The sequence below is a fragment of the Arachis stenosperma genome, chromosome 6, assembly GCF_014773155.1.
Source record: "Arachis stenosperma cultivar V10309 chromosome 6, arast.V10309.gnm1.PFL2, whole genome shotgun sequence".
NCBI classification, from domain to species: domain Eukaryota; kingdom Viridiplantae; phylum Streptophyta; class Magnoliopsida; order Fabales; family Fabaceae; genus Arachis; species Arachis stenosperma.
The window spans coordinates 105,008,368-105,031,267 of record NC_080382.1 but is presented as its reverse complement, the minus strand read 5'-3'; the positions used below and the strand labels follow the sequence as shown (position 1 = coordinate 105,031,267).

The 22,900-nt window shown below is 35.5% G+C and overlaps 1 protein-coding gene across 1 annotated transcript; it reads right to left on the bottom strand.

Moving 5' to 3' along the window:
• Window positions 1-1,159: 1,159 nt before the first annotated feature.
• On the bottom strand, window positions 1,160-10,954 carry LOC130935636 (transcription elongation factor SPT6 homolog). Its single transcript, XM_057865469.1, has 17 exons — window positions 10,739-10,954; window positions 10,475-10,573; window positions 9,351-9,477; window positions 9,133-9,205; window positions 8,734-8,884; window positions 8,023-8,161; window positions 7,698-7,944; window positions 7,402-7,608; window positions 7,194-7,319; window positions 6,677-7,063; window positions 6,493-6,597; window positions 5,636-6,415; window positions 4,926-5,067; window positions 3,670-4,841; window positions 2,832-3,041; window positions 2,259-2,754; window positions 1,160-2,015 (listed from the first exon to the last, which is right to left on the bottom strand). The coding sequence occupies exons 1-17, from the start codon at window positions 10,767-10,769 to the stop codon at window positions 1,564-1,566; spliced, it is 4,944 nt and encodes a 1,647-aa protein (XP_057721452.1). The 5' UTR covers window positions 10,770-10,954; the 3' UTR covers window positions 1,160-1,563.
• Window positions 10,955-22,900: the final 11,946 nt, after the last annotated feature.

The window sequence follows — 22,900 nt, the reverse complement described above, 5'->3', positions numbered from 1 at the left end:
TGCAACACAACCTTCGAAATGATCCAAATACCAACGTTCTTCAATATATGTATATAAATTCTTGTAGGACAATTTAATCCAGTTGAGGGATTTGTCTTCTCAGTTGGAGATATGTTCGATTTTTATCTCCCTTCTCTACTACATGTAATCAATTGGTTCTTAATTTCATTTTCCTTCTTATTTGTAGAAAAACATGCAACTTTCGAATAATTTTTGTAGAATTTTACATCTTTAAGCGTGTTAAAAAGTCATCCCAACCTTTGGAATAAGCTGCTCATCAACATCACACAAAAACTGCAAAATACAGCCAAAATAGTCCACAATACACCATATTAAAGGATAACATACACCGAAATTCATAATAAAAAATAATAAAAGCATATTCAGAACTCATCATCAACTATGCACAGCAATTTTCACAAACAGAAACTAAATGATTCAACTACAGAATCATAAACTACTAACAAACTACATTAACTAGATTCAAACCACACCTCACTACAATAACTAGATTTAAAACAATAATACAACTCACCCTCGTTCAACTGAAAAGTCTAAACCTATAAATACAGTGAAAGAATTCTAATATACACCGAAAGTTTTCCTAAATACAAATTCATCAGAACTCATATATTACATTTAACTCAAACCATCAATGATGAACAATTTTCACAAACAAACAATATTATTCACCTACAGAATCATAAACTACTAACAAAAACATTAACTAGAATCAAATCACACATCAGCCACTTGGATTCAAAACAATAATCTATTTCGTTTTGGTTCAATTGACAATCTGAACTTAAATCATTCATTATCTTCAACAACGAGATAAATGTTCAAAACTGATTTCAGAACTTGATTTCAAAAACGTAGAGAACGAAAAAAATTGCAAAAAAGAAAAAGTGAACGCAAAAAATGAACAAAAAAAACCGCAAAGATAAAAAAGAACGTAGTTCTAAAACGTTGAAAAAATTCGAAAAGAGAAACGAAATCCTTTCGAAAGAGAGATATATATTCTTGCGTTGATTGAAAAATTATATAACAACGCGTGAAGTAAATTAGGCTAAAAAATCTTATATGATTTGGTTTAACTTGTATGTAGAGAATATTTTTGTTTGCTTGATACCAATGATGCACGGTGAGTCATACGTAATTTAAAATTTTAAATAAATGAATGAAATAATTCTTTAAAATTATGCGAAAAATTTACTAATTTTCCAACAGACAATTTTAAGATTTTGCTCCTCAAAGAGGCATCACCTAACAGGCAGCCAAAAAACCAATAATTTCATAAAAGTAACTACCTAATTTCAGCAAAACTGACAAAATCAAATGCACTCTCCCGTGCGCTCGACATCTGTTCAAGTTTACACATATTTACAACCAAATTACCAGTGCAAAAGTAGGCGCCAAAGAGGGTTGATTACATGTCAGTCAGTCAAATATGACTTCAAATGAAGCTAATCCCCCCACAGGTATGCTAGGCTAATGTAGGTCAAATATGAATTGAACACGAAGCAACTGCCTGAGGGCAAGCTAAACTAAGTTCTCAACAGTTCACCAACCAGAGCCGCCCCCGGCATTTCCAGACCATCCATTGTCAGATGCTTTCTTAGAGCCAGCTCCCCAGCCGGAGCCTCCATTATCGGTGTCGCTTGGACCTGCACCACCACCCCATCCCCCGTTGTCATCACCGCTATTTCCACCTCCCCAACCACTGCTGCTACCTCCACCACTTCCCCCCCAACCACCAGGGAAAGCTTCTCTTCCAGGAGAATTTTGGACCTTAGCCCCTGGAAAATTGCTTAAATCATCTGCATCCTTTTTAGCCGAACTCCATCTAGATCCACCATACCCGGAGTCCTGCCTTTCATTATTGGAGCCATGTCCTCTATTGTTATCGTAAGAACCTCGACCACGTCCGCGTCCGCGCCCGCGTCCACCGCCATATGGACGAGGCACTCCGCTAGGGTGTTCATCTCTATTATTGTGTCTGTAATCTCCCCGTCCTGTAGAAAAAATAATACAGAAGTGTCAATGCCTTCCAGTGAAAGCAAATTGTATAATTACATGCAACTGAGAAATAGATTAACTAGGCCGAAATTTATATTTCATCTAAGTAGAACTAAAACCATTAACCATTTTAATAGCAGCAAAGCATGGAGTTGTGTGTATTCCGTAGCACCACCATAGATTCATTAACAACACCCAATAAGTTCAGCAGTAAACCAGAATTGAACTCATCGGTATACCTGTCCTGGAACCAGGAGTAGATGATCGATCCCTATCATAGGAGTTACCCCTCCAACCACCCTCATTGTTTGAACCTCCCCAGCCACTACCTGTAGATCCCCCTGATGAACCACCAGCCGCAGGGCTTCGCATTGGTACCATAGCAGCCACAGATCTAATGGAAGGGGCTGAATCATGCTGGGGATCATCAATATGCCTCTGAAAATACGCCACAAGCCGATCAATGTCCTCAAACATCTTCTTGCGAAATCTGAATCCTTTTGGATAAAGTCCAATGTACTCATGATGTGGATTTGTACTTCTTATATAAGTTAATATAAATGTTCCAGGATGTTCATGTGAGATGCCAAAACTATAGACAATGCGCATTGGATACTCAGATTTCTCCAGCCTCAAAAGTTCATCAACTTCTGCTTTTGTACCCTTCCTGAACTTGCGGTAATTTAACATTGCCTTTAAATGAGTCACCAAGGGATCAACATAACGGTCCATAACCTGAGAACAAATGATGTGGAGAAGTTGATCACACTACCAAAAGAAAGGTATCAAAGAAAACCAAGTCACAGACTGACCTCATCTAAATCCTCGAAAGTGTCCTCTCCAATTTTGAGTGTCTTCCCAATTCGAAGCAAGCTTGTAATGTCCTTATGTTCCTTTCCACCCTCGACTATATCTTTGTGGGCATACACTCCATCATGAATTTTGAGCGTTAAAGTAAGATATGAAGGTCCACGTGAACTAGGACGAATAATGCTTTCCCCAGGGTCTTTGTCAGACAAGAACTGCATTCACATAGAAGTAAGGCTAAGCAAGAATTTATTAACCATTAAATTAAATCTCAACAAAAAGAAACATTATTAATCTATTATTTCATTTTCAATGATCTGCAGTTCAAAAATATGGTATCAACTCCTACCAAATCCAAGAATCACACAAACTTCAAGAACTAGAATTATAATTGATTCAGTTGATTCAGGGATATCTAGAGTCTAGACAAAACAGTAGATAAGCAACAAATAAGATTTCATTTGAAGAAAACGTCATACTAAAGAACCAGCAGAGGAAAGCTCATATTGATATTTGCTTGGTCAGATATATTTGTACATAGAATCTAAATAAAGGTCCTGCAAAGCAATCTGTATGTCTAACATGAATTTCCATAAAATGGTCAAAGCAAAGCTTTGGAAACCAACTGCTAACCAACTCAATCGTTTAATTTAAATCTAGAAGCAATCATCAATTTAGTAGTTTTTCTCGAGTCTTTGTCGAGTATTCAGTTCTGAAGTCCAAGACTGTTGAGATGTGCATAAATAGAGGACTAGAGGCTAATTTTGCAACACAAGAGAGTCATAACATTGAAATAAAAGGCCAATAGAACACACATCATGATATAAAATTACTCAAACAAACCTCCATTGCTTCATCAGCAGTTATATTTTGAAAGCGTGGATGGACAATCATCCTCGGCTTGAAATGCTTCTTCGCAAGCTCCTTTTCTTTCCGAGCTTTGTCTTGATCACTCTGCAGAGAGCTTCTGTCTTCATGGTAGTAAGGATCAAGATCACGGTTGTTTTGAAACCGGTTGCTTCTCATTTCACTCTCTCTACAAACAAGGAAGACTTGATACCTATTCTTTTGAATTGACTTGATTTTACACGTGAGTATGTCACCCTCATGTATCCTATCAGAAAGTTCAACTACGTCTCTCCAATCATCAGTATAGTCTTCTTTCATAAGGATTCCAGTCATTCCAGATTCAAGCCCACATATTGCTTTCTGTGCTTGCACTCTGCGAACAGTGGCTTGGACAATTTTACCTTCTGCCAGAGTCTCCTCAGTCTCACCTGAAATCATATAGAACTCCTCATCCTGGCTTGGTTCTTCATATTGCTTACGCCATTCCTGGAAACCTTGAATCAGTTCTCTTTTTATGTCATAGAAAGTTTCTATCTTGTTCTGGCGTTTCTTTCCAGCAGCATATTCCTCGACGTCTAGGTTTTTCAAATAGCTAGGCCGGTCTCTCACATGCTCAATGGCCATCTCAGCATCATCATCATCGTTTGCATCACCTGTTCCATCCTCCTCGTAGACATCTTTAGCCAACTCTATAGCAAGACTATATGATTCTGGATGGATTCTTGTATCATCCAGCAAATCAATAAACTGGCTGCTGCTAGCAGCCAACCCACTTCGTCGTACACGCAAAAACCCAACTGCATTGACAAACACCTTTTTACCCAGTTTATGTTCTGTCAGGAAGTCTTTCCGAGTAAAAATTGCACCAGCTCTCACCAATGATCTCTGCAAGGATGCAGCCTTTCGTGGACCAAGCCCGGAAACAAATTGCAATGGTGCAAATAACCACTCATGATTTATCGCCAGATTAATATCTAATCCAACCTGATTAGTCACATCTACCAAAACTTGCTCAATCATAGCAAACTTATCATCTGGGTTAAGAAAGCTCTCTAAAGAGCTCAGTTTCCATGATAATATTTCCTTTCTAGGTCCACATAATGTTGCAATCATTGCCAATGGGTTCTGAAGATATCGACCAAGTGCAACAGCCCGCCTCACTATACCTGCCAATGTAATAAACACACAGAATCAGTTCTAAGATTCCCAAAGGGGAAGGATCTGAGCCCAATCAATGCAGTAGTACTTACCTTGTTGGGAAGGAAGTTGTTCGGAGGAAATTCGTGAATTTTCATAAAGACGGGGAAGAGATTCATCCCCATACACAATGCTGAGCCCATCCATTTCATGCCCAACATCTCGAGGGTTTTCCTCTACCATCTTAAAAATGACCTAATAGAAATAAAGTATACCACATGAGACCTACAATAAAATAATAAATCCCTCATCGCCAAGGTCAGGTACATGGAATGAAGTTTCACACAACTCAAAAAGAACTGCCAGATACAAATAAAATAAAACAATGAATGGATAATACATGACTCGGACAAAAATATCATATTATAGAGTAAAAGAACCAATAAACATCAGAGAAAGGCAACTGTAAACCTAATTTACTTATCAAATGGTTTTACACAAGCTCTAACTACAAAAGATTTCAGTCCATGCTTCCATGCCAGAGGTATTATAGGGTCACAATGGTTATAATTATGACATCAAAACAGACTTGATTTCTTTATATACAAACAATAGTACAAGCCAGCAATAACTATTTCCTACTCGAGGTCAAGTAAGTGGGACTAGTAACTAGTGCAAGCCCAGCCTAGCATGAATACTTTAGAAGATAAGCATCAAGCAACTGCATGTTTTGCTTAAGAGAATAGAGTTGCAGGAACAGGTGAAGCATCATATATAAGGAGAGGTAAAAATTATTGCATAACAAGAAAACCAAGATGCCAACCTCATATATATCTTCCTTTAGACGAGTGCAAGACAAATTTACAGCTCCCAAAACAACAACATGTGGTTGGTGATCTGTCATAAACTTCAGCACGCGTTCCTGGTCATTCTTCTTCCGTTGTTGGTCATTGACATTCTGTGATCTAAAAGTAAGAGACCCAGTGTAAAGCACATCTAGCACTTCTCCAGAAGAATCCAACATAACAAAAGTTGTCTGTGGTTTGCCAGGGCCCCAACAACATGCCATAACCCTAGGAGCGGCCTCTTCATCAGAGCTAAGATCATTTTCCTTCTGCTGATAAGGCCCCACAGAAACCTTACTCCATAATGCCTTCCCATACTCCATAAGTAACCAATTCTTTGCCTTGCTTGACAAAACACCTCTTGCCTCCTTTTCCATAGATGGTAAGAGAAACCGAAAGATTGCATCATTCAATATCAGCTTCCTCTGTTCATTCCACAGCTGAGCAGATCTACTAACACTATCACTAATATAATACTCATTAAATTGGTCTATTAACTTATTAAGATACTCTTCAGGAAGCTTAATAGTAACTTGGAGAAGTTTCTCCTCCTCTGCCTTCTGTATAAGGAGCCATTGGGCATCCTCAAACTTAGACAATGGCTTCTCGCGCAGCCACTTCACACCAGCAAACTGATGGAAAGAATCTATTGTTGTATTTCCATCAGCAGTAGGACAGGTAGACACCACCGCATGATCAAGAAAGTGAGTGCGAACATGCTTCCTAATGCTAGGCTCACAACTTATCTCAACGGCTGCCTGAAACAAAATATCCATTAGAATCAAATCAAAGGCCACTTTTAAGGATAAACCTGAGCAAGGTCAAATATGCATACCATGTGCCTAGCACACTTAAGTACTTCTTGAGGGGTATCATACATGGTACATGTAAAATTTGAAGCCATCTCCTCTGGTGTTTCCTTTGGATCCTCCAATTCATGCTACAATAGAGATAAGGAAAAATAGATCCTTTAGTTTAGTGTCAAAACAAATGGCAATATCAAATTGAAGTATACTTACCAGAGCAACAAGTGAGAGACATAACCCAAGTTGCTCAGCACTGCACCCAAACCTGCTTGCAACCTCCCACAGACCTGCCTTACTGAAAGTGCTATACATAGACTTCCTTTTTGGCCTCTTGTATTGGCCTTCATCAACACCAACTTCACCTGGTGGAAAGTGCAAGTTGAACTTGGAGTCAACATCGTCAACTTCCCTCTCAGATTCCGCCTCCTTCAGGGATCTCATAACAGATTCAAACAACTGCCGGTTCAAGTTTAGTCGTGTTTCCTCATAAACACGGCGTGACTCTTCTTCAAATCGTTTCCTATAGTATTGCTGAAGGGCACTCTTCCTCTTCTGAAGAAGTAACCACTTCCTGTCCAAATCCTGTAGAGCCCAGAGAACCTAAACAGACAGAAGGAATCCATTTGCAGAAAAATAATCCTCTTGTCAATTGTAAACATAATATTATATTATAAACAGCGTAAATAAATATATGTAAAAAACCAGAAGCACAAGATCAGTGTTACCAAACCTTGTGCCATTTTAAAGTAGGTGTCTTGTTATTCTTATCCCAATTCTCATCACCATCTTCAGATCGCTCAAGGTCTTTTAATAAGCTTAAGCACTCCTCCTTCCGATACATAGCAATAAAAGGAATCTAGAACAAAAGAAGTTCCACGTTAGGAAAATAAAGGGAGGAGAAGACAAAAAGAGCCAAGTCTAAGGCATCTGACACAGACATCTAATTTCTGCACATGATGCATTTCCAAAAATCTTAAAATATCATCCTTCTCAATTGGTAGTTCCTTAGCCCCATTTTGATTGCTTGTGATTTTCTTGGAAATCCAAGGGACTGCACCATTGCCAAGTTGGCTAACTATCCATTGGCTCTCCTCTTCTAAAATACCTCCATCCATAGGAGGAGCACCGGTACTCTCCTCAGATATCTACAGAAGACCAAAAATAAAAGCTTATAATATATGAATACAACTTGGTGATTAGAAGATTTTTCATCTAATTCCATATCTCTAAAGACCTGCATTCTCTCCGGAATGTCTAGCTCCCTTATCTGGTCATCTTTCTCTGTCATATACTTCTCTGAAAGGACAATAGGCTCAAATTCATCCTCAAGTCTAGTTTCTCTATATTCATTCGATTCCAGTTTGTGCTTGCGGTTCTGCAGCAATTCTTCCACATCACCAAATAACTCTTGTGCTTCTTGCAAAGCTGATGAAGAGACACCTGGTGCCTGCCTAGTTTTCTTTCTCTTCAGCTTCCTTCGTCTACGTCGATTTTTCAACATAACATTAAAACAAATAATAGTATCTTACATAAGAAAAAAATCAACATGTTCAAAATACCTCACAAGATCTCCATTCTCATCCATTACATCTTCATCCACAATGAAGTCAGCCATTTCATCATCTTCTCCAATGTCTGCATCCTCCTCCTCCTCCTCTCCTTGTTCCTCTTCTTCAACAATGTCTTCAGGTGGAGCTCCTGTAATTCATGTTTAGGTGATGTAACTGAATTTAGATTACAAGTGTATATTTGAGCATGAAAAATAGCTTTGGCAGATAAATGATGCTCCACACTGAATAGACAGATTATGAGTGGGTTTGGTAAAGCTTGAAGGAATGGTCTAGCTTAAAAAAAAAAGCATATACCATTTTATCAGTTTGCTAAATCAAAAAGTTAGAGTGCTTTTGGTCTGGTCTTTTAAAAGCCAGGCACCATTCTTGAGAACTCGCATGAGATATTTTTGAGAGTTGGCATATGGTCGCTAAAATTAAAAAAGATCATTCTAGTCTTCCATTAATTTAGGATTTCAACTTATAAACTTTAGCTCTTTGATATAATGTTTATCATGGCCATTTTAGATTTTCCAAACTAGACCAAACACTATTCTCGTGTAACTTCCTGCTTATTGGGAGCAAGTTTCACCCTTATTTTACCAAAGAGTAACATGAAATAGAAAACTATTATTTGGTAAACATTCAAAAAACTCATTCTTCCAAAAAGGGCATTCTCAATTAGAAACCAAAATATAAACCTGCAGAATTAGGAAGTACCTTCATCATCACCAAATAAACTGCGTTTAAGCTTCTCCTCAGCAGTTCGCCCAACTTTACCACTCCCATCAAACTCTTCACCAGATAATCCAGAGGGCTCCTCCTCGGTATCCCTCCGACCTTTTTTCAGCCGTTTGAACTTTTTGCTCTCCTGATGAAAAATTGAAAATTATTGTTGACTTGTATATTATCAACTAGGGTTAACGATCGGGATTCTTAAATCTTCCCCCTAATTCTCAAGAGTAAAAAATAATTTTTTTTTTATGAAAAAAAGTATAAAAATCCAAAAAATACAACTTTTATTTAGAAATTAGGAGGAAAATAAAGATGGTTTAGGATTCCCAATCATTTTTCTATAAACTATAAGCCATAATTGAAAATATATGCAAGTTCCCTGACCTTCCGACGATGAATATTGATGTTATTATCCTCCAACAACTCATAATCATCTTCATCAAGGACATACTCCTCCCTGAACAGTTGGAATAATTCATCAAAATTTAAAAGAATAACATCACATATTAAAATTTCAGGCAAGAAATACAAAAGAAAGTACAGTTATTTTTAAACAAATTTCTTTTTTCTGGAGAGGGGTACACACAACATAAATAACTTACTTTTTCTTCCTCTTTTTCTTCTTCTGCCGCTCATCATCACTTTCTGGCCTCTCTTCTTCATCTTGCTCATCTTCATCTTCAACATCATCCACTATAAATCCATCATTTTCATATTCATCCTGCCCTTCTGAATTGAGGTGGAAAAGCAGCAGAGTATCAGTGCCAATACAAAGCATCATTTAAAGCTTATAAAGGGAAAATATTATTCCCATGACTAGTTACAGATAATAAGATACCAACTGAAAGATTAGATTCACATAACAAGCAAAAGGGAAGCTAGACCAAGTTGGCAACAATCACATTTCTGCCTCTGAGGGATTGATCAAACAGTAAGTTGCAACCATCATTTGAACCTCCCAATCAAAAAAAGTTCAAAAGAACAACCAAAATAAACAAAAAATCATTTTTAAAATGTGAGAATCCCCACCAAAGCATCCAGCAGACCATCTATCAAAGCTCATACGGAACATTGTCCCCCAAAATGAGTGAAACCCACAGGTATTGCTACTTGCTTGTGATTCTTAAATAATATGTTAACAACAGATATAGAAGACAAAAATATAAAGCCATTCAGAATTCTGTGCTTATTATCCCACTAGATAAAGTAAATGTACTAATTGAGTCTGCTACATGGAAAAATCAACAACATGATATTCTGTTAAAAATTATACTTAACACTTGAACCAACACAGTAAATACATCAAATACCCCAACCCCTTCAGTATCCAGGCTGACAAATGTCATCTCATCCAAGAAAAACCCAATATAGGCACAGAAACATGTATTTTCATTCTCTGTCAAGAAAATACACCAAAATTGCAAATGCTTCTGGTCCCTAAACACAAGGCACCGAACTAATAAAGAAAACCTTTCTCCATTCACCACGTGCAACAGTTCACACATGCACCAAATAGGACTACATCATAAACCCTAATTTGAAGGCCTAAAGTCGAAACCCTAGAGTTCTTAACAAACAAAAACTAAACAACGACAAAATCGCCACCACCTCTAGCAAGAGATTTTGCAGAAATAAAAAACCACTATGCCAAAAGGAGCACACAACAAAAATTTCAGCTCCCAAACAGCGCAAAGCCCAGAAATTCAAACCGAAACGAAGAAAATACCTTCTTCATCTTCCTCATCGTCATCGTCCACATCCCGACCGTCTTCCAAACCATCTCCATCAGCGGGGTCCCTCTCTTCCTCCTCGTACTCGACGTCATCTGCGCGCATCGAAGAGCCACCACAAAAGGTGGGAAAAACACAAGAAAAATGCACAATAACGTCAGAGTTTCGGAAGAATCCGAAGAACAAATCGCAATAAAAATGCAAAAAAGTGATCCGGTATTCTATGTGTTTTGGGGAAAAAGATCAATTCTAGGGTTCACCTTCTTCGTCAGAGACGACGGCCTTGGCCATGATTTCGCGAACGAAGCAAAACGCGAACGAGTTGGCAAAAACGACAGAGAAGAGAACGCAGAGAGAAACGAAAGGAAAGAGTAAAAACGACACAGGCTGCCGTCGAGCGCGAATCAGGAAAAAATGGGAAGAGAGATTTTTATGGTAAGTGAAGAAATGAAAAGATGGAGGAGAAGTAGTGGGTTATTTCTGTGTGCTGCTGAGTGCTTCTGGGTTTTACTCCCAAACCCAAAGTGCTAATCGGGTATTCCCCGCTCCGATCCGTTTACAATGGATTACCATATTCTTTTTCTCTTATATGTAATAAGTAATAACTAGTGTTAACCAAATTGAATCGGTCCAATGGTTATGCTTAATTCACTGGTCCACTTAAATAAGCGAACTTGAGTAATTTGTTAAAGTTTGCCTACTTCATCGACAAACTTTGTTTAAAATATAGAGTTCGTCTAGTGCATCAGCAAACTTTATAAAGCTTGCTAATGTGTTGATCTTACACTCCTCTTTTGGATTTAAAATTGTGTTGCTAGAAAGAGTATTAGTACTCATTTGAACTTCCAAGTTTCTAAGTGAAGCTCTGGTTTTCTGCATGGAACTACGAGTACTCTTGGAGAGCTTTGCAACTATAAATTTCAAGTCAAAAGATTTTTTTCAGAATGAGAAAGTGCATTGTTGTTGTTGAAATCACTATGATTGAAATTATTTTGATGGCCCTAATGGTTATTGAAGCTCTAGTGTCTCTGTGGTTGATTTTTCCATCCAAAATTTAGATGATTCCTCCATTCTGGATTATAAGTTTTGGAAAAAAGATCATTATTGGGGGGTCTGGAGGAATTACCCATATAATTAACCTGTTCAGAGGAAAATTCACCATAATTATGAGGCTCACCTTGAGGTAATCTGCCACTCATGTTATAGGAAGAATCTTGGATATTAATAGCTAAAATTTGTAGTCCACCCAAGTTTTGAGTAATGACATTTATCTATTGAGACACGGCCTTATTCTGAGCAAGAATCGCTTCTAAGGCATCTAATTCCATGACTCCTTTCTTCACAGAGGTCTTCTCAGAAGATTATAAATATTGGTTGTTGGCAACTATCTTAATCAACTCAGTAGCCTCTTCAAGAATCTTTATATGAAGGGATCTGCCTGCAAAATTATCTAGAGACATTTTGGCGGTCTCAATGATTCCATCATAAAATATCTGTAACTGAATTCAGTCTGAGAACATATCAGAAAGACACTTCCTGAGTATCAACATGTACCTCTGACAGGCTTCATAAAGAGACTTACCCTCTCTCTGTCTGAAGGTCTGAACATCCATCCTCAACTTTGTTAGCTTCTGAGGTGGAAAGAATTTGGTCATAAAACTGTTGACTAACTTATCCCAGGTATCCAACCTCTCCTTGGACTGTGTATCAAGCCACTGCTTGGCTCTGTCCCGTACAGCAAACGGAAAGAGGAGCAACTTATAAACATCAGGCTGAACATCATTGGTCTTCATAATGTCACAGATCTACAGCAAATTAGAAATAAATAAGTTTGGGTCTTCCTACGAGAGTCCATGAAACTAGCAATTTTGTTGGACCAAAGTAATGAGTTGAGGTTTCAGCTCAAAGTTGTTAATAGCCACAGAAGGTACAACAATACTATTTCCATAGAAATTGGGACTAGGAGTAGTGTATGACCCAAGTGTCCTTCTAGATTGCTCAGGAATATTAGGACCATTGAGAACATGAGGATTAACAACATTGTTGTTGTTGGGATCCATAGTGAACTCTTCAACTTCCTTTTCAAAATTATCCTTGAGATTCTCACCGGCTTTGTAAGCTCTAGCCTACTGTAAACGCCTTCTCAAGGTTCTTTCAATCTCAAGATCAAAGTATATAAGAGGTTCTTTGTTCCTGTTCCTACTCATAAACAAATAGAAAACAAGAAAATGTAGAAATCTCTACGTCAGAGTGTAGAAAATTTCCAATGAGGTAAATTGGGTAAAAGAAATAAAATAAAATAACTGAATAAATTAAATAAAAAATTCAAACAATTAATAAGCAAATGGAACACAAAAATTCTGAAAAAAAATATAACTAGGAAAAAAATAAAATAACTAAGGGACACCAAACTTAAATTCAAAAATTACGAGAAAAATTTTAAATAAAATAACACTAAATTTTCGAAAGAATTAGAGAACAAGAACAAATAAAAACTAAAATTAAGAATGTCTAATCTAAGAAATCAAACAACGAGAGTTGTCAATCACAATCAATCCCCGACAACTGCGCCAAAAATTTTGTGTGGATTTTATAATCCACAAATAAACCGGCAAGTACACCAGGTCATACCAAGTAATACCCCAGGTGAGTGAAGGTCGATACCACGAGGATTGATGGACCAAGCAACAATAGTCGAATGATTCACTTAGTCAGACAAGGAAAAATGGCTGTTTTGAGTTTTAACTTACATTAACCAGTAATTCAGAATGATTAAGAAAGCAAAAAGTAAATTGGTTGTGAGAATTAATATGAGAAGACAGTTAAGGTTTCAGAGATGTTTAGACTTTCGGATTAACATTTTTTATTAACTGCTTTGATCATACAAAGATTCAATTCACAGCAACTTTAAGTGATTAGACTCCAATTCCTTGGTAGTTTAATCCTTTTCTAACTCAATTAGCTGCCAATTCCTTGGTCACTTAATCTCATTAGAGGGTTTAAGCTCAAACCCTAGTTTAAATCCACACAAAATCCTAAAGACCCAAAGATGATATGATTATATATCACGTATCACATTAAATTCAGATAATCAGAGGTTAATGAGAATTTAGTTTCAAGCTTATAATTCAAGTGATGTAACTTTTCCAAGAATCAACAAGAATTCTAATTAGAAAAGAGTTATTTTCTAATATACTCTAATCCGTAGGATGAAGAACGAAACTAATTCTAGAATGTAAATCAATGCATTAATCAGAAGTAAAAAACAATAGTATTAATCCATCCAAATAAACAGGGCTCCTAACCTTAACAATGGAGGTTTAGTTTCTCATGGAAAAAATAAACCCTAGCAGAGAAAAGTGTAAAATGCGAAAGAGGAGAAGAAGAAACCCTAGGCCAAGATCTCTTCTCCTTTTATATCTAATACTAATTAATGTAAAATATATTTTTCTAAAACTTAAAATATGTTTTCTTAATTAAAAATTAAATTCTAAACCTAATTAAATCAAACGGAATAAAAAAGATCATGCTAAAAATCTTCTTTTTCAGCATACTGGCGCCAAACTTGAGATTTTGGCATTTGGCATCATGTATGCAGCAAGTACATACGCTTTTCCGCGTTTCTGGTGCCAAACTTGAGATTCTGGCATTTGGCGCCAGCATGACAGTAGAGAATTTGTGTTCTGGCGCCAAACTTCGGGTTAGTGGCATTTGGTAGCGTTTGGCATCGTAGTGCTAGAGATAAATTATGGACTATTATATATCGTTAGAAAGCTCTGAAAGTTGGCTTTCCGATGATGCTAGAAATGCGTCAATTGGACCTTTGTAGCTAAAGTTATGATCGTTGGACTGTGAGTAGGTCAAGGTTGACAACATCCACAAATTCTCTTTCCACTTTGTCAAACTCGCCCAAATGCCACCTGTAATAAATCAAATTGCAAAATAACTCAAAGTAGCATTCATGGTGGCTAAAAACACCTAATTCTTGATTTAATTCAACAATTTTACATGCAAATTCACTAAGAAAAGATAAGAAATATACTCACTTATCACTCGGCCTCGTCGCGCCTCGCCCTCGGCCTCGCCTTGCCTTCGCCCTCGCCCTTACTCTCGTAGCACCGTGACTCTTCCTCGCCTCACCTCACTTCACCGTGCCTGGCCCTCGCCCTCGCCTCGTGTTCCTCATCGCCGTGGTGGTCATGGTCGTCGTGGTCATCGTCGTCGTCGTGTTCCTCACGTTTCCAACATCACTGTCGCGCCTCCCTTCCCTCCCTCTCTACCTTTCGCCGTCCAGACTAACTGCCACCACCACCACGCAGCTCCATCGTCACTGCCATTGCAGACAAGTTAAGATTCAAGTTCCTAACAAAGAATCTTGTAGAACATGGGTGGTGGTATTTTTGTTCTTGTTTCTGGATTGTTGTTGCTTTTCTTAGTTTTTTGGTTTTTGTGAGAAATCAGAGGAAGAATAAGATGTTTATTGTTTTTGTTAATGTCTAATTTTCTTGTTAATGTTTATTTTGACAATGATGACGATTTTCTTTTTTTGTTGGCGAGGTGTTGTTGAATTATTATTTTGGTTTTGATTTATTTGAGGTCGTTGTTGAAGGTTGGATTTTCTTGTTAGATTCATGGACAGATAGTCAGATAGTGATGGGGTAGTGGTGAATGGGGTCATGGTGGTGAGAAGAGAGAGACAGATGTTTAACGGTGGTGATAATAATGGTGTGAAGAGTAGATGATAATGGTGGTGAGAAGAGAGAGGCGAGATAGAAAAAGAAAGATTTTTTTAATTATTAAATTTTGTAAAAAGTAAATTTGTCAAAACGGACAATTTTAATACCAAATAAAATATTAAGGATGAATTTAAATAAAAATAAGTTTAGAGACGATTTTAGTTTTGACACTAAATCTTAAGGACCAAAATATTATGTATTCCTAATATTTTCCTACATAATTATTTATCTGTACCTTTTCTTTTTAGTTTTTTAACCAGAACAATTTTATTGCTCCAACTTCGGTCATTAATGACACTGCACAAATGTATTTCAAATACTGGAATAATAAGTGTGTGCATCAATTTGTTTAGCTTAATGCATTAGAAATTAAATGATACAATAATTCAAGAATTTGTTCGAAAGAAAATTAATAGATTTATTACATGACAGATTGAAATATATAATTATTTTACTATTTTAAAATTAAACTTTTATATTAAAATATGAGGTTAATTTATAGGTCATTGTTACCATGTAAATTGTAAGATTCTTCTACACATGTAGAATGTAACGCGTCAAGTTTTTAGGTAAAATTGTTGCAAGATTGGACAATTAAGACAGCAACTTCTAAAATAGTAGTGGGCCGAAAAACTAGTGAACATATAGATTTTGTAGGTCATTAGTATTGATTTTTGTAAATTAATTAACCATGTGATAATGGTAATTAGTCTGAGGTATTAAGAGAAGAAAATAAATGCTTCTAAATATTTTTAATTGTGCATGATGACCATTGACAACTTATTTTAGTCTGCTTCTTTTTTATTTTTTTGTTTCGTTGATTTTAAAATCATTGCCGTGGGGAGAAGTAAGTTATACCACGATATTATTATTAGATGTTACTAACGCATGTTCTAAAAATATCATTAAAAAATACATAATTAAATTTGTATAATTTTAATATATTGAATATATTAAAAGTTTTAAGTATTTTATTAGGATAAAATATATTTTTTATTTTAAATATATGTGATTTTTTTTTAAAAAATACCCATAATATTTAGTTGCATTTAATTTTATTCCTAATGTTTTTGATTTGTATCAAAATTATCCCTAAATGTTAATTTCATGTAAAATGTTGGGGATAAAATAAAAATTTTTAGGGATAGTTTTGTCCCAAATAAAAAGCTTTAAGGATAAAATTGAATGCAACAAAAATATTAGGGACAAAATTGAATGAAATTAAACGTTAAGAGTATTTTTGAAAAAAATTGCAAACGTTTAGGACAAAATTATACTTTACCTTTTTTATTAGAGAAAAGAACAAATCGATCTCTGACTTTTTGGTCCGCAAACATTTAAGTCCTTGATGATTTAAAAATATATTTAAGTCCATGACATCTTCAAAATCTGGACTCATCGATCCCTGCGTCTAATTTATCCCATTTTAAAACTCTCTCATGTGTGCATCTGCATCAACCAAGTTAGTGCAACGGGAGTCACATTTGATTTCTCCGTTGGGTCTGACAGATCCAAATAAACATGAGGGATTGATATGTCCAAGTTTTGAAAAGGTCAGGGACTTAAATGTATTTTCAAATTCTCGAATACTTAAATGTCTGCGGATTAAAAGGTCAATGACCTATTTGTCATTTTCTCATTTTTATTATTATGCTCTTAATATGCGTTATTACTTATCACGATATATTTTTTTAAGAGTAAATGGTCAAATTCATCTTTTGAAAAATCACTCATTCTCTAAATTGATTTTCGAAAGATTTTTTAATCAAATTTATTTTTCAAAAAATTTAAGTTAGTCAAATTTGTCATTCCGTCATTTTCGTTACAAACAGTGTCAAATTTACTGATATGACACATTAAGTGATACCACGTTGACCACAACATGCACTTGGCAATCCTAATTAGCTGCTAACATGATAAGTTTATGCAAAATAAAATCAACTCCAAATTAAGGAGGATTTTGAGACATTAAAATTTCTCAATTTGAAGTTAATTTGATCTAATTTTATAAATTTATCATGTCAACAATCAATTAAGACTATCAGATATATACTGTGGTGTTAAACGTACCATATAAGCAAATTTTGATGCCATGAACAATAAAAGTGAAAAAAACTAATGTGACTGATAAACCACTATTTTATGGTTTATATTGTGTTTAATTGAGTGGTTTTTTATCAAATTCTTGCCCACTTATTCATATGATTTGCATGATTTTACAATTCCTTCCTAGTTTAGTTCTATGGTTGAAAACTTGCTTCCTAGAGATCTTTTAATTACGTATTTTAATTCTCCTTTATACTATTCGATGTCGTGATCCGTGTGTTAAGTGTTTCAAGCTTCATAGGGCAGGAATGACTTAGAGAATGGAAAGGAAGCTTGCAAAAAGGGAAGGAGCACGAGAAATAAAGGAGACAACCAGCGAACAGCGACGCGCACGCATGGCTGACGCGTGCGCGCGATTTGGACAAAATCACAGCGACGCGTACGCGTGCTTGACGCGTACGCGTGGATTGGAGTTCGCGCAAACGACGCGAGCGCGTGCCTGACGTGCACGCGTGGAGAGGAAAATCGTCAAATGATGCATACGTGTGACCGACTCGTACGCGTGACATGCGCGATCTGCAGAAAATTCAGGAAACGCTAGGGACGATTTTGGGCCGCGTTTTGACCCGGTTTTCGCCCAGAAACACAGAATAAAGCTAGGGAACATGCAGAGACTCAAGGGATACTTAACAATTCATTCATAATTCAGAATTTTAGGTTTTAGATGTAGTTTTTAGAGAGAGAGAGGTTCTCTCCTCTCTCTTAGGTTTTAGGAATTAGGATTTCTCTTAGTTTCAGGATTTAGGATTATTTCTTCTTCATCACAGGTTCAATGTTCCTTTTACTTATTTTCTCAATTTGGTTTATGAACTCTTTATGTTTGGATTGATTTTCTTTTATTAATGCAATTTGAGGTATTTCAGATCTATGATTTTATTTAGCTTTTTACATTCTTAGCTTTAGTTGATTAATTGGAGACACTTGAGTTATCAAACTCAGCTGTTGATTGAAATTGGAATTACTGATCGATCTGGATCACTCTAAAGCCAGTCCTTTCATAAGGATTGACTAGGACTTGAGGATAAAGCTAATTAGTCCACTTGACCTTCCTTTGTTTAGTAAAGGCTGACCAAGTGGGGTTAAAACCCAATTCTCATCACACCTGATAAGGATAATTAGGATAGGAATTCCAGTTCTCATACCTTGCCAAGAGTTTTCTTAATTATTAATTTATTTTTCCTGTCATTTAAATTACTTGTTCCTTATTTCAAAAACCCAAAAATACTGTTTTTCATAACCAATAATAAAACACACTTCCCTGCAATTCCTTCGGAAGACGACCCGAGGTTTGAATACTTAAGTTATTTATTTTTATTGGGTTTGCTTAAGTGACAAACAAAACTTTTGTACGAAAGGATTCTTTGTTGGCTTAGAAACTATACTTACAACACGATTATATTCTTGTGAATTTCTTTACCGATAGAAATCCGATCGTCAAAATGGCGCCGTTGCCGGAAAATTGCAAACGTGTGCCTTATTATTGGTTATTGTAAATATTTTCTTTTTTATTAATTTTTGTTTTTATTTTCTCTCACTATTATGAACTCTCACCCCTTTGGCTATGAGTCTGGTTACAATTATGTTGCAGGAAGAGGAGACTACAATGAGAACATGCATCAAGGATGGAACAATCGAAGATGGGAGGAGCCACAAGGATTTAATCAACCCTCATGGCAACAACCACCTCCAATGGACTATCAAAAACCGTTCTGTGATGCATATCAAGGCAATGGCTATGTTGAGCACTCTTTTGATTATCAACAACCACCACCATATGCCTATGAACCCCCCCTCAACATGACTTTGGACCACCATACTCACAAGCCCCTTTCCACCATTCACCTTCATATGACCCTAACCCGTATCCATCATACCAACTACCTTGTGAGCCAAATGAACCATACATAGAACCACCCCATTCAAACACAATTACTCTCATGAACCACCACCTCAATATACACCATCTCCTTATCATTATCAAGATGAACCACCTTCCTACCATGAACCCTCCTATCCACCCCAATCCTCCATGGAAAAAGCACTTACTGATCTAAACTCTGCTATACAAGCTCTCGTCACCCAAATTAGACCACCGAATACCTTCAACAATCACCCCCTCAAGCTCTAGTGTACTTCCTTTTCAACCACAAAATGATCTTTCCATCCCATTACCACCATCTATGAAAGAGCACCCACATCCGTCAATCCAAGAGCAACATGATCCCAATGATGCTATTAACATGAAACAAGAGAGAAGTGATCATCTTTGCGAATCCATACTTCATAAGGAGCTAGAGGAGGCACTAAAGGTGAAGGTAGAAGAGACCTTTACAGATGAAGGAGTAGTTGAAGGGAGTTGTCATAGAAAAGAAATCATCAAGGAGGAGTACGATTTTATACTTAAACAACTGGACAAAGCAGCAATTATTGAAAAAGAAAAAAAGGTTGCAGACTTAGGAGATGCTGAACTTCCATAAAAAAGTTAGGTTATAGAGCCTCCTTCCAAGGCGATTGAAATTGATGCTGAGGAGGGTGTACAACCTCCAAGGCATATCATAGTTGAAGACTTGGAAGAGGTTGATCAAGAGATAAAGATTCAAGAAGAAGAAGCACAACCTCCCATGCCCTTGGTGCGCAATGAAGAAGAGATTGAATTGAAAGAAAGCTACCAAGAGGAAGAGGTTGAAAGTGAAGAAGCTTGCAAAGAGGTGGAAGTTGTCAGAGAAGAGCACAAGGGAGTGGAGCTTGCAAATTCATTAGAAATACCTCTCCCAAGGCCATTACCGCCCAACACAATGTTCAAGTGGGTAAAATTCCTTATCCTTGACCTTTACATTCCCACTTAAATATGGGCTACTGGAGACGGATGGTCAACTTAGAACTCTTTATGGAATTAAGAGTAAGAGGAAGATGGTTAGTGGTGGGCAACACAATCCTAGGTTCATTATGGTTGAAAGTTCAAAGTTTAAATGCAAAAGTTGATGTCGAAGTCGATTAAATGGGTCTAGAAAGATGTTTGGATGCTTACGTGAGAATTCTAAAGCTGAACCACCCGGATGGAATCATGATAATCAACTTGAAGACGGGTGTAGAAATAAGATTTGGGATCCTGGAATATATGAGGATCAAATTTGGGAGCTTAAAGCTTGTGAAGAACTCCATCAAAGCTTGAAGAATTTACTTAGTATTAATAGAGCTTATTGGAAGTCCAAGCATTGGTGGAAGTTTCAGGATGAGTTCAAGCACAAGCCGCCATGACAGAGAGCTCACCAAATGTCCAACTTAAGGACTTTAACTAAAAGTGTTAGGTGGGAGACAACCCACCATGGTATAATCGTTCCTTTTTCAATTATAATTTTATTTAATTTTGTTTGTTTTTGAATTTTATTTTATTTTATTGAACCTAGAATTATTCATAACATTTGCATTAGCATTTGCATACTGCATTCTACATTTTGCATAAAAAAATATTGCTAGAATGATTATTAAAAATTTGTAAATTATATTTGATTTCGCTTAAAATCTTAATTTGAAAACAATTTGATTTGATTTTATCATTAAAAAATACTTCTAACATTTAATTTCATTCAAATTTTTGTCCCTAATATTTTCGGTGCTTTCAATTTTGTCTTTAATATTTTTTATTTATGTCAAAACTATCTCTGAAAATTTTCAATTTTATCCCCAACATTTTACATGGAATTAACATTTAGTGGTAATTTTAATACAAATAAAAAATATTAGAGACAAAATTAAATACAACTAAATATTATGTATATTTTTCAAAAAAAATCACAAAATTAGGAACAAAAAATATTTATTTTATTCTAATAAAATATTTTAAACTTTTAAAATATTTAAATATTAAATAATACAAATTTAATTGTGTATTTTTTAATGATATTTTTAGAACATGCATTAGTAAATAGTAACATCGAATAACAATGTCATAGTATAACTACTCTCTCCCTATGGCAATGGTTTTATTATCTATGAAAAAAACAGACTAAAATAAGATGTCAACAGTCGTTACACACAAATAAAAATATTTAAACATTTATTTTCTTCTGTTAATACCCCAGAATAACTACCATTATCACATAGTTAAAAACTTTACAAATCAACATTAGTGAGTAGTAACCTATAAAATCTATACCTTTATTAGTTACTGGTTTCACTGTCTTAAAAATTGTGGTTCTAATTAGCCCAGTTTTGCAGCAATTCTATCTACAAACTTGACATGTTACATTCTACATGTGTACAAGAATCTTGCAATCTACATGGTAGCCATGACCTAATTTGTATGCACTCTTTAAGTATAAAATATTTCACACACTTCAATCAAATATTATTTTATAAAAAAATAATTAACTTACATCAACAATATAAAAAAAGATCAATTGTATATACGACACAATAATATAGATGTCAATGCATACTAATATATCAGGTATTTCGTTTTCGTCTATTATTTTGTTCTTTTTTTCTTATGTTTCTATCCATTCTCTCTAACTTTTAAATATGTTTTAAACTAGTCTTAACAAATTTTAAAGAAAAAAAACAACAAAAAAATTACAACATAAAATGATATTAGAATTTTCAAAAATTGACGATTTACAAAAGCTACTTTCACTGATCTACTAGTGATACAAAATTAGTACAACAAAGTAATAAAAAATATAGTTTGTATTGAAACATAAATTGGATGTTTTTCACTTTCTAGATTAGTTAGAGAAGTCTGCATCTGAAACAAAAATATTTTGCAATTGATTTAGTTTCACATAATTCTTTTTTTTTTCATTAACGGATAAAAAAACTATTTTTAATTCTTCGATGCTCAAAATTATAATTAATTGGGAAGAGAAAGAAGCATCGAAGAATATAATTACTTTAAGAGAGAAAGTAAGCATTAAAAGATCCATAATTTTTATAATGATTATATCTCTAACACTCTCCCTCAAACAAGAGTCTCTTTTTTGGGTTTGTTTGATTTGTGCATAGGCTTTCTTTTTATTTGCCTTGTGCTATTTTTTTCACTTTTAGAGTTCACCAAGGATCGAACTTTTGACCTTTCGGACATAGAGCTCTGATACCATGTCATGAAACCACTCATTCTAAAAGCTTAGGCTAATAGGAGAAGGCAACATTAATGGTTATATTTCTAATATCTATTACATACTTTAAGCATTTATTAAAATAATATCATATAATCATAGAAAGAGAAAATATATTATGATTAACAAAAAGTATTTTTTTCTACTTTTTTAATTTATAAATATCTAAACAAATTAATATTTATTTTAATAATTATATACAATTAAAAATATGATTAGTTTAAAGAAGAGCGAGTACAAAATTAAATATCATGAGTGTTGCCTTGGCTTAGTACCAACTAGCAACACCCTTAGCCTCCAAATGGGATGAAGCAGGTTCGATTCCTGTATTTGAGGTGCATCACCTTTGATGTGTTGCAACATGAATGTGCAGTTTGTTGTCGATTTTTGGTGAATCGACCAATTTTGACTAAAGTATAACTAATTGTTAATTTTTTTATTAATAAACGGTTGGATATATACAGCA

Coding starts and splice junctions, on each gene's coding strand:
- LOC130935636 (XM_057865469.1), bottom strand. CDS start 10,769: ATGGCCAAGGCCGTCGTCTCTGACGAAGAAG. Junction 10,574..10,738: donor CGTCGTCTCTGACGAAGAAG/GTGAACCCTAGA, acceptor CGATGCGCGCAG/ATGACGTCGAGTACGAGGAG. Junction 2,016..2,258: donor TACTCCTGGTTCCAGGACAG/GTATACCGATGA, acceptor TTTTTTCTACAG/GACGGGGAGATTACAGACAC.